Genomic DNA, 13,401 nt, shown 5'->3' with positions numbered 1-13,401 from the left:
GAAATTGAGCTTTAGTGTGTACAGGGGAAATGTCTGAGTTCTATTTTCTGTGATCATGATCTGTAAGAACCAGCGATTAAGCTTTTACTGAATGTAAAGTTGTTAAATTTGTGACACACTGAAAGATATCATCCAGACAGTGATTTTAGGTTGGATTTGTTAACAGAATATAAACGAAGAATAACCAATTCTAATAGCTTTTATTAATCTTACTGTTAATTTAAGCATTTACTAAAACATTTATTAAACATTTGTATCTGCTCATGCAGAAAATGATTGTCATTTCAGATTAGCTAATGCAGCGCAACCTTTTTGTAAAGTTTTATCAAATATTTCATATTTTCATATTAATGTCTTTGTAAGAAATGTAAATTATTATACAAATAATTACAAATATTTGTAATATATTTTGTTTTTAATTATTATTTGTAGTTAGTAGTATCTTATTATATGTACAGCCGGTAAACCATTTTTTTTCTTCTGAATTAACTATTTATCGGTATGTGCTACATTAAATTATCATTTAAATTTCATTCTGTGAACTACTAACGATATTTCTCCCAAATTTCAAACAAAAATAGTTTCTATTTGAATTTATTTGCAGCAAATGAAAAGTGGAGAAACAGGTCAAAATAACTTAAAAGCTGCTCTGCAAAGTAGATAACAAGTTCATATTCCCTGTTAAGCAATACATCAGTCATTTTTGTCCATGTACAGTATTTAAAAGTTAAACTTTTTTTTTTAAATGTGATAACTTTGTTTTTTATCACAATTTTCAGGTGTCTTGTCATGTTGTCAGTCTTTTACATTGCTGTTTAAAGACTTTGTCACTCCTGAGGTTTAATTTTATTGAAATTCTACAGACACCGGACTGGAATGACCACAATACATGTAGAAATGCTGATTAAATGAAAATTTGTAATAGTCTCTTAATTTTGTCTGTAGCTGTATGTATGTATGCATGTAAATATTTGGATTAACTGTTCAAATTGAGTTCTCAATTCTTGGTGGCCTGTACCCCAACACAAACTAAGTCTGCTGTAGTATTAAATATCTTACAGCTGGCAGTGTAATAGTCTTGGAGCTTATTTTGTTCTGCCCTAGAAGGTTAAAGGTAGATTATGTACAGTTGTCTTAGCAAACAGAAATGGAGATCTTTTTTCCCATATGTGTGATGTTTCAAATGCTTCTGTCCAAGCAGAAGTGTGTGTTTATTTGTGTTTTTTTGTTGATCTGAATGACATGGTGTGTGTGTCTATGAAAGTTGCCTCTAATTTAAAGAGGATTTAAAAAGATCATAATATTATTGCACTGTTGCTCCACAGACTTTGGCAGGGAGGTATATGTGTGTGTGTGTGAGAAGCTATTTTAGGCCAAAATTCAGCCCGAGTTGTGAATGACAGAAACTGTTCTGGTGAATTCTTAAATCTTTGATGTGTCAGATTAGATTTAAAGGGATATTTCACACAAAAATGAAAATTCTGTCATCATTTACTCACCTTTGTATTTTTCAAAATCTGTATACATTTCTTTGTTCTGATGAATACAGAGAAATTGGGAAAAATACAATGATACTCAAAACTGCCCTAGAATTCTTTGCTGTCCTACATTCTTTAAAATGTCTTCTTTTGTGTTCAACAAAAAAGTATTTTTCCTACTATGGGAGTCAACGGGGGCCAAGATCTGGCCGGTTATAAGCATTCTTCCAAATATCTTTCTCTGTGTCCATCAGAACAAATACATGTATACAGATTTGGACGACTCAATGGTGAATAAATGATGACAGAATTTTCATTTTTGGGTGAACCTTTAACACACGTTCGAAATTCCTGCAGTCCGTATTTTTTACCAAGGAGATTTAGTGTGGATGTGCTTTCTGTGTGTGTAGGCGTAGGTCGAAGGTTTTAGATCACGGGTCATAGCTCTATTCTCTTTTTTTTTGCAAATCGACATTTTTAGCTAATCCCAGTAGTGAAGGAAAATCATCTGTCCCTCTCTGCTCAGATCAATTTAAAATGTCATAATTTGTCTTAAATTATAGGCAAGACTGTAATGCACTTTTATATTTTATTGACTTGGTTGCCTCTCGGCTGAACAATGTAGTGGGGAACTTGTTTCTTGTAATCAATTCACGTTATTTATGTTGGTTTATTAGTTTGTGGTGAAAATGTTAGATTTCATTTAAGATTGTAATGCTTTGTGTGATCTTTAATGTATTATGAATGCAGCTGCTACTGTAGTGTACCATGCTATATACTATAGTAAACTGTACTAAAATTCCTAAAATACTATAGTGTTTTTTAACCTTAATATAGTAAATATTAAAGTATACTGCATTATTAAGTACAGTTTATATTTATTCATTTAATATGGTTAATACTAAAGAACAAAATAGTATGTCTTGCAGTTTACTAGTAAATAGATGGAAAATTGGAAATATCAAAAATCTCTGGTTTTCATTCAATACCAGGCCACAATCTGAAAGTTTATTATTCAGTTTTATATAATGGGATGTGAAATGTAAACATTACTGGAATCTTTAGCTGAAAAGAAAGAAACTAAAATTGTGATTTCATAAAAATTGTCACTTTGTGTGTTTCAGGACTACAAAACAGCAAAACTTACCGTATCCTGTTCAGATATCAAGGAGATACGACGCTGTAATCGACTAGAAATGCCTGACAACATGAACACATTTGTCTTAAAGGTAAACAATCACACACGGATGCTCAATAACACACAAAAATATAATAGTTTCTTTCAAAATCTCAATTACTAAAGTTTTAGTATTTTTGTAAAGTAATACTATGTCAATGTGGAGCTTCAAAAAGGCCAAAAAGCTGTTTAGAATTTATTTGTTTGTTGTGTCATTTTTCATTCGTACTAAGTGATAACTAACAAAAATAATCACAATTTGTTTCTTGTACATCAGTAGTGATTCATAACTGTCTTCTGAATTTTTTTTGGTAAATGTATTCATTGCATGTTATTAGGTGCATGCATTTTAATTTATTTAAATTGGTTAAAAAGTTGAGGGCCATTCATACAAAATGTGAGACGTAGTCCTCAGATTTTTTTTAAAGCGCAGCCTAGATGTTGCCGTCAATTTAAACCGTTGTCATGCCAACTTGCTACTCTAAGCTTGCAATGCTTGCCCCACCTCCAAATTCTTCTGATTGGTTCACTGCTTTTGGAACTGAAATTGATCACCAGCGCTGCATGTAAAAGTATTTTTTTTTACCTTACATGGGCTTTTTTTACCATTAACACGGCGCTCGTGTGCGAGGCACTTCAAAAGATGCGTTGTCAGGCACGTCCGGCAAACGTGTGTTTACATAGAAAAACAATGGGAAAGTAGTGCATTGGAAAGGAAAATGGAATGAAATTTGCTAAATAAAAAAACCTTAATGGTTGTGTCTGTTATATTTTGTTATATATTAATTATTATTAAATACTGTCGTAGGAGATGTTTCTGATTGTAGCTTTTTCATTCTGTAAATATGCATATAAAAAACACTACATAATATCCCAAGCCATAATTATTGCCCGTTTGTTTGTGAATTCAAATATCTCAAGCACACATCAATACTGCTCTTTCTCGAGGGTGAAACTGAAATAGAGAGTTATGCCTTTGATTCTTATCTGTTACTTTCTGCTGTATTTGTCGTGATATGTGAAAAGATTCAGCGAGCATGTTACACCATTGCTACTTTTTGTGCCAAACATTTGTATAAAACTTTATAATTCCTTATTATTTATTACTTTCCATGCACTTTTATCTAGATAACACAGACTATTTAAAACTTAATTTAAGAAGTAAAATGGTGACTTCATCTTTGGTGACAGCATCTAAAAATATACACTTCCTTCTGCATGTACAAATATTGATGTTAAACTGACGGGTGTGATACAGTATATTAGTGAAGAAAGACTTGCAAAGTTGCAGGATACTCAATATTTGCTCCGGAAAAACTGCCACACTGTCATAATTGGCTAAACATGCTTTTATATATATATTATATATATTTTTTTTAAATATTTCTATAATTTATTTTATCACCTGTCAGGACCAAAGTGTGTAGTTCTTTTTTTGTTTGTTAGCAGTACACCAAATTGTTCTCAGAATTAAATTTATTGTGCCGTATCAAGGTGATCGTCGAGTTATCAACCAAAGCAGATGATCTTAAAAATCCAGAAATAAATCAAATAATCAGCATCCAGCTATTCATGAAATACTGTTTTTAGCTAAGAATAAACATTTCTGTATTAATTGTCCCTGGAGTTTTCCAAATTATTACTGACTTATGCCTGGATCTTTATTTTCTCATTTTTCCCTTCGCCTGATGACCCTCAACCCACACATTTCTCTCTCTCTGTCTCTCTCTCTCTCTCTCTCTCTCTCTCTCTCTCTCTCTATCGCTGTCTCCCATCAGGTCACTGGTCATCCAGGTAGTTTTATATTCGAGACAGAGAACGAGCAGCAGGTGAGCTCTTGGACCATAGAGCTCAGAGAATGCATCTGCAGCAGGTGAGATCATCTGTACTAAACTCTAAACATCTGCAAAGTTCCTGACATTCCTCTACTGAGAAAACCCACTCATTTCCTCTTACACACAGAGAGAAAAAAGCCAACTTTTAGTGAAACTGAAATCCATTCAGTTTGACCTATTATGATCGACTAAATCTCAATGCAGTCTTTTAAAACTGTTTCTGCGCTGGCGCACATGTGAAAAGACATGTCATTACGTACGTTCTGTATGTTCTGCATATGGTATGTATGTCGAAAGTGATATGTGTGTATGTGTTTCATTTCCTTTTATTGGTGTGAGGGTACTGAGAACTGAAGCCCGTGTGAATGTATAAATGTGAGTTAGGAAGAGAGAGAGAGAGAGAGGTCTTCCTGTTATTCTGATTACTAAGAATCTCAAGAACACGACTCAGCACATCTCATTGGCCTCTTTCTCTCAATGCGATAACTTCTCTTTCTTCATTCTTAGTGCTGTCCATGTTTCACAGACCTGTCGCAATGTTATGTCTGATTTTGCTTCACTTCACGTGCGTGCAGCAGTGTTGAAATAAGAGCGTTGTACCGTGTTTTTTGTTTTCCCCGAATTAAAACACATTTCCTGAATCGAACCAAAAGCTTTTGTACTGCTGCCTCCCGCAGCTTCCCCATAACCCCCCATCTTTCACTCAGCCTTTTTTACTGTATTTGTTAGTTATGTTTAGAAACGCTTACTGACATGTCTTTCACAACTATTCCTGTAGTGTGCTTAAGGGGTGCACAATTAACATTTAAAACCATTACAAGCACAGCTGTGTCACTTCCTGTAAGGAAATTGTATTTTTCTAAAACTTTTTTGCTTTTTTACTTCTGCTCTAGCTTCTGTACTGCACTAGTTTACTCTTGAATCTTGGCCTTGCTGCATCACAAGTATTGTTGGTTGCTCTTGTATGATGTGAATTGATGTGTAAGTCTCTTTTTCTCAGCACTAACTTGTTGTCTTATGTAACGCTCATACAATATTAAAAGATGACTTCACCCAAAAAAATATAATAAACCTCATCATTAATTCTCCTTATGTCAGTCTGACCCGAATGAGTCTTTCTTCTGTGGAACACAAAAGAAGATATTTTGAGAAATGTCTTAGTGGTTCTGTGTCCATACAGTGTAAGTCAATGGGGGCCGGTGATGTCTGGATGCAAATATTCTTTAAAATATCTCCTTTTGTGTTCTGCAGAAGAAAGAAAGTCATACATTTGAATTTTTATTTTGGTTGAAGTTTTCCTTTAAGCGTCTTGCATGTCCAAATGCTTTGTATGCAGGTCTAAACAAACTGATGTTATCAGTTATTGTTATTAATGAAAGCTTTACAAATGTCTGTAATAATTCTTCATTATCCATTTAAAGAGTGTTTACGTGGGTGTGTGTTTGTGTGATTCCAGGTCAGATAGCGTGGCTGGAGATCCGTTTCCTGTGAGTGACTCACTCAATGTAGCTAGCAGAGGGAGCGCAGAGCCCAGCAGCCAGAGTGAGTCTCACACACATTGTGTATATTTTGTGTATAGAGTTTCTACATTTGGCAGGGCGTATTTATCCAAACTGACTTGCATTGCAATTAATATGTACATTTGATCAGTTCGGGTGTGTCCCCTGGGGTTCAATCCCACAGCCTTTGTGCTGCCAACACGATGCTGAATTAATTGACCTAAAGGAACACGAGCATATAACATAACATTTATTTATAACATCTATTTTATATATATATAAATAGAATTTTAAATATATAGGCTTCTCCTATTCATTCAGTTTAGTTTAAAAAAATGATATACTACAAAAACGTATTTATAACTGTATGTATGAATCATTTTCCTGTCGAGGATGTCCTTAACTGTCCCTAAGGAGGTTTTGTCAGATTTAGGACGGTCTGGAAACAATTTGTCCCTAAAGAATAGCATTAAAAACACGCGTGCAAACACACATTCACATCGCCACTATCTTTCTCACACCGCCACAGATATGTTTTGCTTATATATGCAGACACCCATTCTCACACAGACCGCTAAGTTTCTGAGAAAAGTTTCCCTTTCAAAACCAAGAAGTAAAAATTGTAATTAATTGAATTACAATGTAAATATAAAGATTACTGCTTACGAATATAGTTTGAATCTTTCATTAAACTGTTATAGTACGTTCTTCCATTAAAAATTGGTTTTAATTCCGTGATGTTGTCAAGTCTTTTAGCATTTTAATCCTAATTTCCAGTGTTTTACTCATAAATATGACACATTTCACATTGCAAATGCTGTTTATTTCTATAAACAGACTAGGTGATGCTAGAGCTTTCGACAATGTGATTAACGTTTCAGATGTTCCTATAAAGACATCTGCACCCTTTTTTTATGTTCTTCGCAGGCTCTCTGGTTTTTGGCCTAGCAGAGCACGCCTACAATAAAACGGATCACTTCCTGTCCTCTTACCCATGGTTCCACGGGCCCATATCACGTGTGCGGGCCGCCTACCTTGTGCAGCATGCCGGGGTCAGTGGTCACGGGAACTTCCTGGTCAGACAGAGCGAGACGCGTAGAGGAGATTACGTGCTTACATTTAACTACCAGGGCAGAGCGAAGGTAATGACCTCCATCGTCCTCATTATGACTCGTGGCAGCGTTTTGGGTTTTTCGATATGGCACTATGTTATTGATAATAACAGAATGTTTATATCAGGATTAAACAGATGCTGTTGTTCGACTGCTGTTTCTACAGAATGTAGTTTTGATCTTTACTGTTGTGAAGTAAAGATCTGTGTTCCGTAAATGTATGAAAGAAATTCGGTATGTCTGTATTTTATTTCTCTTACCCTGCTATGATATTATTTTCTACAGCATTTGCGTCTGTCTCTGACCGAGTGGGGTCAGTGTCGTGTGCAGCACCTGCGTTTCCCGTCAGTCATGGACATGCTCAGTCATTTTCGCAACTGTCCCATCCCGTTAGAATGTGGAGCCGCATGTGATGTCATGCTGGCCAATTACGTGCGAGTAAACCCCACCCACACAGGTGAGGCAACCCAAAATTTCATATTTTAATATCTTTTACGGGCAGTTTCCGGGATAGGGCTTAAGCCGAGTCCAAGACTAACTTAAAGGTACAGTCTGTAGTCTTTTTGGAGAAATGCATTATAATATACATAGCTATGTCTTCAGAGGTTTATAAAGAGCTTACATAATGAAGCGTTCTGTTTTTATTACCTAAGAATTAGTTATTTCTATCTACATAAACCGCGGGTCCCCTTACATGGAATTCGCCATGTTGTTTCTAAAGAAGCCGTAAAGGACAAACTGCTCCACAAAGAGCGTTTCGTTAATATATTATCTCCATCAGGAAAGAAGTGAAAACGCGACAACATCTTAGTTCTATGTAGCCATCGTAGTTCTTCGAAAGGGAGGGGTGGAGTGAGCTATAGGTTGAAATTTGCCACCTCACCTTTAAAATCTCCACATTGTTCTGTTAAATGTTAGTTAACTTACACGGAGATATCTTAAAATATATCAGTGTGATTGCTTTGTCTCAAAATGCAGACAAGTACTGTTTTTTTGTTAAGAATGTTTTTAAAAAACGACTTTAACATCCTAATTCAACCAAGCCCTTGTCCTGGTTAAACTAATCCATGTCCGGGAAACAGACCCTTAAATTACATTTACATTTAGTCATTTAGAAGAGGCTTTTATCCAAAGTGACTTACAGAGAGTTCAGGGAGCAAGAAGCGATATGTCATACTGGAGCAATTATACAATAGGTGCCAATACAAAGTCACTTGTTTCAACAAAAGCTAGACCACTACCTGTTGAGAGAAAGAGAGAGGGTTAGATTTTTTTTCATTTGAATGCCAGGTGTTCACAGAAGAGATGGGTTTTAATTAGTTTTTTGAATGTTGTGAGAGATGTGGTTGACCGGACTTAGTTTGTCTCAAGATGCACATGCACAGTAATGTTTTTTGGTTAAGAATGTTTTTAAAAACAACCGAAAGAGACCGAAACAGTGAATCGGTTAAAAATTTACTGCTAATGAAACTGACTTGGCATTATTTTATTAAAACATATTTGTATCCCTATGATAATATAATTATTTTGATTTCTTCACAGGTCATTGTGTCACTCTCAGCATTATGAGATGATTAGCAGGCTGATTCAGTAGCTTAGTTTCATTCCCTTCCATCAGTGAGGGTCGGACTGTCATTCTTATTGTTTAGTGCAAACCATGTGCTGCAGATTTTTAAGTTACCAATCAAAATATTAAAAATGTATAAATTATCTTCAGCTAGTTTGTATGACGTATAAAATTATTTATCAATTACAACTTTAATAGTTTAAATTGTTGCATAGCAGTTATTAAAGCAAACAAGAAAATGTTTGCGCAATTTAACATTTTCACACAATAACAAACACTAGATCCATTTACCTCCCGTGTTTTGTGATTTAAATGAGTTTACTAGTTCTCAGGGAACATGCACACATTCATATACACATGCATATGACAAACAAACACATATCATCTTTTCAAAGTTTCCTGAAGTTCCCATCCTTACAAACTGAAAATACGCTCACATGGCTCCTTTTTATTTTTTTCACATTGTGCTCTTTTATCACACAGCGTGTATAAACACATGTATACACACTTTGTTCTCACACAAACACTCTCCTTGAATGCAGATGGTTATTATGAAGACAGTGCCCCCTGTGGGACTTTGGGTATTTACTTTTATTAAATCGAGGTCAAAACTATAATTTTACAAAACTACAAATTCGGTTAAAAATCGAAATCAGGAACTTCATACTGAAGTTACCAAAAAAGTATGGGCTTTTTCAAATAACAGTAACATTTATTTTACTCAAGAGTTGAATATGTTAAGAACAGTATTTTGTCATGATGGTTTTTATTTATTAAGAACACATAGTAAAGATACGTTTTGCTGGTGCGATAGGTTGTGTGTTGCCGTACTATTGTGTTAAAAAAGCATTTTATCTGCTCGGTCTCCCTAGGTCAGAATTCGGCTCTTGGCTCTCCTGTGTTAGTCCCCTTCTCTCGCTGGAGCTCCGAGCCCAGTCTCGCTCACTGTAGCCTGGATTTGTTTCCAGGCTCCAGCCCCTCCATGGCCCTGTCAGCATTAGCCCATGTCCCGCATCACACTCCTCCATCACTCCCCGATCGTCCTGTACCCCTGCGCCGGAGTGAGTCGGTTGGTCGCAGAAACCTACTCCGCCACCCCAACCCCTTACCGCCTCTAGTGCCCAGCCGAGACTCTGACTATGAACTAGAGCCGCCTGACAGGGGACGCAAGAGAGCGATCGACAACCAATACATGTTCTTCTGAGAGGGAATCAGAGAAGATAACCGAAGCGGAAAACCGGTCTAGATCTCCACCTGGATCCAGACCGTATGGCAGCCAAGCCGCACGAGGATTGGTGCGAGACTCCAGGCCGAGACGCACAACACCTAAACCTGCCCTTCTAAGACGCCTGACAACTGTACAGATGTTTCACTAGAGTTGGAAAATGTGTTTATTTTAGAGTAATGAAAGTAGAAAGGAGAAGCGGGAGAAGCATCCCGCTGGGATGCAGAAGATGTGTTTGAGAGAGCTTCTGAGGAAAGTTTCATGATGGCTGGTCAGTAAGTCGTTTAGAGGCTTGGAAACACACAACCACCAACAACAACCTCGACTAGAGTCTATAGAAACGATGTTTTCAGACCTGGTTTGAATTTCATGAAGTAAAACATGAACACATTTAAAAGACATAAAATAGGTTTGTTTATAAACCACACTTGTGTTTTTGACATGCAACAAATCCCATTTACATTTGTTATATGTATGTATATGCAGACCGTGAGACCGTGTTTTCCACCAGAATCAGCAAACCTCGAGAAAATCCAAAAGAAGAAATCCAAACAATGACGTCAGAAGAACGCAGTGTGAAAGCACCCTTAAACAACGAAGCGTTACACACATGAACAAACATGACCTCATCTATACAACACAAAGACAATTCATTTCCGTGTAAATTTGTAAACAATTCTTGAGAAAATTGTTGTATTGTACCTAAAGCTCTTGCAAACAATTTACACAAAAGTTCTGCTTGTGTTTCGATGAGGCCGTACATGCAAGTACATTTTTAGATTGGTGATTTTATGTCCAGTTGTAGTAATACACAGGTTTCTATGTTTTGTGTGTAAAAAATGTATATATTGACCATATTAAAATCACATAGCCAAGGCCTAACTGTAGTACAGTTAAAACATTTCGTTTAAGATTCTAGAGGTCCTACGCTAGGTTTATAAATCAACTGACCAAGATAAAAATTATCAGATTAAGGAATATCTGAAGTTAGGCCTGAGTTCATGTCACATTTTATAACGAGCTATATTTTCCTAAGTCTTGCGTTTTAACACGTTAAGCCTTTCTTGTGTTTCATGGCAATAAGCTGTAGAAATACTACTTTTACATTAACAGCTACTAAATCTGACACCGTAAATAGTGATTTTAAGCTATTTGCCGTTTTTCAGTAATCGCTTTACTGAAACGTCGTTTTGACAACTCTTTGTGTGTTTCTTTCATTAGTCGTGAATTTCTTTTTTGTGGCTTAACACTAACACTGTAGTCAGATCTGTATTAACCACAGATACCCATATGACTTTATATCTCGCTCATACATAGTTGGGTGAATCTCATTAATTTGACATTGGAATTGATTTCAGGACCACAATGATTGTAACTTTATTTCCAAGAATTTTAAATTCTCATTACTGTTATGAATTATAACATTATTAGAAGATCTTGTTTTCCATTAGGTTATAATAAAATTGACTGTAATTTAATTATTTATAGACAGTGCAACAAATACTTTTTGGCATTAGAGTAAAAAGAATGAGATTATTTATTATTATTAATAATAATAGTTTTTTATCATTATGCGTTATAGTGATCACTGTTTTAAAAAAAGTCAAACATAACTAGGACTTGATTCAACTTGGAAATGATCCAATATACAATTCTTTATTTTTAAACGATTTTGTGAGATTCTCCCAATGTGTTCTTGACCCGTATTCCAAAACTGTCATTTCATTGTCCAAACAAATAACATTGTTTTCCTTCTCCTTGTCATTTGCTTCACTCCAGAAGTCTGTGTCCGTTTCTCACCACTGTGGCAAAGAACAAGCAACCGACTTTTACACTCTATAAATATATTTAGTTTAACACGATATGAAAGAAAGCGTGAACTGTACCTGTGTATCACTACCTCGGATTGTTATGTAGACTGTGTGTTCCAGGTGGACTTGTTTTTGGACAGTATTGAACCGATGGAGTTTTGTGTCATTGACATGCACGTCCACTAATAAGTGATGTGCTAAATTCAGCAAAGTATTGTTTCAATTAATATGCTTCTTTGCAAATGACTCAGAATGTCGGTATGTCATTACAAAACACTTGTTTTTATGCAAATACGTGGTTTCTAACATTATTTGTAATATGAACAGATTCAGTGTCACATATCTGACACTATCAGACGCAACACAAGCTGGATTGTGTGGTAATAAGTGCTTTGTGTTCTTTATGCCACTTCGTGCAGGCCCATAACTGGACCACTGGTCTGTACAACTTCAGTGTTTTACCGCCAAAGATTTACCCCATCTGAAGTCCCTAAAAGTTCAGCTATTGAATGTACGTCTTCTCTCTCTATACTGTTATTACTATGATTTTTATGAGAGCACTGTAAACCCCTGAGCTTTACCCTCAGCTAGATTAACCACGGCTTTCTGATAAAACGCATGTTACCTTCCATGTAGTATGCATATTAAATTATATCAACTGTATATTTGATATTTTAGGAAAAATAAAGCTAATATTTCAAAACATTGAGTTTGTTTTTCTCATTATGATGATATGTAAATTATATGAATTGTAAAATGTAAGCCATTGTACATGCATGCCATTTCTAATATTATAGTCTAGGTAAATGTACATTTATAAATATTGTATTAATTCATGTGGTTGCTACTTATCTAACAAAAAGTAAAAAATTCATTACAGTATATGTAGAGTTTAAAACTAACCAAGAATACGCAAAAGTGCAGTTCATTGATACTTCATGTTGTCTATTGCAAATATTCATTGTAGGTTACAGTTGCTCTCGATTGCTTTAACACATTTTTTTGAAATTGTACCTCGTATTCTCAAAACAGTAAGCACAAATCCATAGCATTCCACCCAATTCCCCAAACATCCTATTTACAGGTCAAAATGAACCATTTAACTTTGTTGAAAAAATGTCTTGGTTACGTATGTTACCTCTGTTCCCTGATGGAGGGAACGAGACGTTGTGTCGAGAACGACAGATGGGGTTCGCCCTTGAGAACCAATAAACTCTGACTACTATAGAAAAGGCCAATGAAATTTGGCGAATGAAATTTGCAGTATTCAACTACCTCTTGTTCTGAAGAGCCTGAGAGCCTCTCACGACTGCAGCAGAATACGATACGTGTTTGTGGCATAAGGGACACAACATCTCGTTCCCTCCATCAGGGAACTGAGGTTACATACGTAACCAAGACTTTCCCTTTCTGTCGGTCTCTCCACGTTGTGTCGAAAACGACAGATGGGGTTGCCTATGGAAAACGCCACAACGCTGTATCGCGTCACAATCTGTAGCGAAGCGACGGTAACAGGCTTGGGCGTGTCAGCTTGATGCTTTCGCGAAACTGTAACCTTCCAGTGTGGTGGTCGGGGGGTTCCGGAGCTTTCTTGGAGAAAGATGGGTACAGCCCTGACCGGTAACCTTTCACGGACGGCTCGGGTTTACACCGGGTAAGCGTCACTTCCTTGCCCCGGAAGGGAGAAGTGGGAACTT

The 13,401-nt window shown here is 36.1% G+C and overlaps 1 protein-coding gene across 1 annotated transcript in view; it reads left to right on the top strand.

Annotated features, from left to right (window-relative positions):
• sh2b3 (SH2B adaptor protein 3) overlaps nt 1–12,409 on the top strand; it is a 30,981-nt gene extending 18,572 nt beyond the window's left edge. The window contains exons 3-8 of the mRNA XM_056746528.1: nt 2,603–2,707; nt 4,434–4,528; nt 5,947–6,032; nt 6,917–7,131; nt 7,387–7,558; nt 9,541–12,409. Of these exons, the coding sequence (XP_056602506.1) occupies nt 2,603–2,707; nt 4,434–4,528; nt 5,947–6,032; nt 6,917–7,131; nt 7,387–7,558; nt 9,541–9,872 (1,005 nt within the window). The 3' untranslated portion in view covers nt 9,873–12,409. The remainder of the gene's footprint in view (nt 1–2,602; nt 2,708–4,433; nt 4,529–5,946; nt 6,033–6,916; nt 7,132–7,386; nt 7,559–9,540) is intronic.
• The last annotated feature ends 992 nt before the right edge of the window (nt 12,410–13,401 follow it).

This window comes from Triplophysa dalaica, chromosome 4, assembly GCF_015846415.1.
Source record: "Triplophysa dalaica isolate WHDGS20190420 chromosome 4, ASM1584641v1, whole genome shotgun sequence".
Classification (NCBI taxonomy): Eukaryota; Metazoa; Chordata; class Actinopteri; order Cypriniformes; family Nemacheilidae; genus Triplophysa; species Triplophysa dalaica.
Note: the sequence above shows the minus strand (reverse complement) of the source record. Positions and strands in the feature narration are given on the sequence as shown.